The sequence below is a fragment of the Meleagris gallopavo genome, unplaced genomic scaffold, assembly GCF_000146605.3.
Source record: "Meleagris gallopavo isolate NT-WF06-2002-E0010 breed Aviagen turkey brand Nicholas breeding stock unplaced genomic scaffold, Turkey_5.1 ChrUn_random_7180001949277, whole genome shotgun sequence".
Classification (NCBI taxonomy): domain Eukaryota; kingdom Metazoa; phylum Chordata; class Aves; order Galliformes; family Phasianidae; genus Meleagris; species Meleagris gallopavo.
This window is the reverse complement of record NW_011210768.1, coordinates 1-2,740: the sequence shown is the minus strand read 5'-3', so window position 1 is coordinate 2,740 and position 2,740 is coordinate 1. Positions and strand designations below refer to the sequence as shown.

At 64.1% G+C, this 2,740-nt stretch overlaps 1 protein-coding gene across 1 annotated transcript; it reads left to right on the top strand.

Annotated features, from left to right (window-relative positions):
• Positions 1-166: 166 nt before the first annotated feature.
• Positions 167-2,734, top strand: CCDC97 (coiled-coil domain containing 97; the record flags this gene model as incomplete). Its single annotated transcript, XM_031557700.1, has 3 exons — positions 167-207; positions 495-1,720; positions 2,529-2,734. Coding segments are annotated over exons 2-3 (669 nt in total), but the record flags the coding sequence as incomplete, so codon positions are not given.
• Positions 2,735-2,740: the final 6 nt, after the last annotated feature.

Sequence of the window (2,740 nt, the reverse complement as noted above, 5' to 3'; positions counted from 1 at the left end):
GGAAAGGTTTGGGGGGAGGGGGGAACCAAAGTGATCCGGAACCCACGTGGTCCTTCAGTGGGGCGCACCGGGCGTCAAACGGCGCCTTGACCAGCGCGCGCCGGAAGTTGGGGAGAGGCGGGCTCAGTCGTGCCGGAAGTGACGCACTCCGAGATGGCGGCGGCAGGAGCGGGTGAGGAGCAGCGCGGCGATGTGGCGCTCAAACGGGTCCGGGCGGCTGCGCGCTGAGCCGGGGGGATTTGGGGGCTCTGGGAGGAGGAAGGGGGGGTGGGGGTTCCCTCAATGTTCCTCCCGGGGTCTGCGGAGGCCCCGGGGTCCCGCAGCGCTTTGCGTTCCCCCGTTTTCGGGCTCCGCCGTGTCGCTTCGCGCCCCAACCCCCCCCCTCGCGGGCCCACGTTGAGTTCCGGGGGGGTCGTAGGACCCAGTTTTGGGGGGTCTTGGAGCGCTCCGAGGTCGGCCCGCGGGGCTCCCGTGACGCTCTGCTCCGCCTCCAGGAACTGCGGCGGCCGCGGCGTGACCCCAAACCGGGAATGGAGACCCCGGAGTGGGGCAGCAGCGCGCTGTAGGGCCTCAGAACGACCAAAGGGGACCCCAGAGCCTCAAACCGGGACCCCGAAGTGATGAAGGAGGACGCGGAGGAGACGGAGAGCCCCACGGCGTCGAAGTGGGTCCCCATAACTTCAAACGGGGATCCCAGTTGGGTCCCCATATCCTCAAACTGGGATCCCGCAGCATCGAAGTGGGTCCCCATATCCTCAAACCGGGACACTGTGGTGACAAAGGAGGATCCCCCCTCCTCAAATGAAGCCCCTGCGGCAGAGTGGGGCCCCAAAATGCCCCCTGAGGGGCGCCCCGTGGAAGAATGGGACCCCAGAGCATCTCCCACTGTGGACCCCACAGCAGAACCTGACCCCGAAACGTCCAAATGGATCCCAGTGTCCTCAAACGGGGACTGCAAAGCGATGAGGAGGGACCCAAAGCCCTCCAGCGGAGACCCCACGGCAGAACCTGACCCCAAAGCGTCCAACTGTGCCCCTACGTCTTCAAGTTGGGCCCCCAGAGCGGTGCTGTGGAACCCCACATCCACAAACGAAGACCCCACAGCAGAACTGAACCCTGAGCAGCACCACAGGGCAGAGTGGGACCCCGCAGCCCCTATGGAAGAAGACCAGGACCCCAGGAGCCACCAGGGTTCACCCCACAACAGAACCTGACCCTGAGCAGCACCGCGTGGCAGGGTGGGACCCCTCGCCCCCTATGGAAGAAAACCAGGACCCCACGACCCACCAAATCCGCCTCACGACAGAACCGGTCCCCACACCTTACAGGGACCCCCTCGACGCCGAGGAGGACCCCCCCCTCCCCATGGCTGCGGTGGAATCCATGTTGGCCGCGGTGGCCGCCAGCCCCGTCCGCGTCCGCAGCCAACAGCAGGGAGACCCCGAGCTGACGGCAGCCGAGCGGCACCGCGAGCTGCGGGCGCTTTTCCTCCGCAAACCCCTCGTCTTCCTCGAGCGCTTCCACGGAGCCCTGAGGCCTGAACACCTGCCCTGCTTCGCCCACCTCCCCCCCTGCTACGAGGTCGCTTTTTACTGCCGCCAGGTGCGGGGTCGAAGGCGGCAGAGCCCCGAAAACGGGGCAACCCGTTGGCCTCGAAGGCCCGGAGCCCGAACACGACTGAGGAACCGACGCTACGCGGCCCTGCGGCAGCTCATCGCAGGTGTGGGGTCTCCGAGGTCCTTGTAGGGTCCTTGAGGGTGGCTGGGCTCCTCGTGGGGTCTTGGAGATTCTTGAGAGGGCTGTGAGGGCTTTGAAGCCTTATGGGGTCTTTGAGGTCCAAATGGGATCCTGATGGGGTTCTTACAGGATCCTTATGGGGTCTTTATGGGATTTTTGAGGGTCTTATGGGATCTCTATGGGGTCCTTGAGGTCTAAATGGAATTCCTATGGAGTTCTTGAGGTCCTTGTGGGATCATTTTGGAGTCCTTGAGCTCCTTAAGGGGCCTCGGAGGGCTTTGTGGGGTCCCCGAGGTGCTGGGATTCTCCCCATGGTCACTCTGTGTCCCTCAGGTCCCCTGGGATCCCCCCTCAAATCCCCTTTGGGATCCCTCCAGGTTTTCTGCTGCTTATGGGGTTCCCCCTTCGGCTCCCGTTGGCCTCTGGGATCCCCCAAATTCCCTCCCATCCCCCATGACCCCCCCCAGTTCTCTGTGGGCTTTGGTTTCGTCTCCATTCCCCTTTGGATTTTGGGGTCTGTCCCCATTCCCCTCTCCCTTTGCCCCCTCCCCATTCTCCCTTTGGGTTTTGGGGTCTCCATTTCGCATTGGGGTCGTCCCCCCCCCCATTCCCTATTCGGATTCCTCCCCTCCCCATACGCCCTATATTTTTAACATCCCCTCTCATTTCCCTTTGGGTTTTCCCCCTCCCCCAAACACCCATTCCCTTTATTCTCCCCACCCCCACTATTTTAGGACCCCTCCCCTATTTTGCACCCCCACCCCCAAACTTTCGGTGCCCCCCCATTGCAGGAGGCGAATACTTCAGCGAGGAGGAGATGAGAGCGCGGGAGCCACTGCTGTACGAGCATTACATCGGGCAGTACCGTGATGCCCAGACCCCCCTCGGGACCCCCACATGTCCCCCCCCCACCGGGACCCCCCTCCGGGACCACGTGGGCTGCGGCGCTGCTGCGGTCGGTGGAGGAGGCGGCGGTGCAGCAGAGGCTGCAGAGACAGAGGCT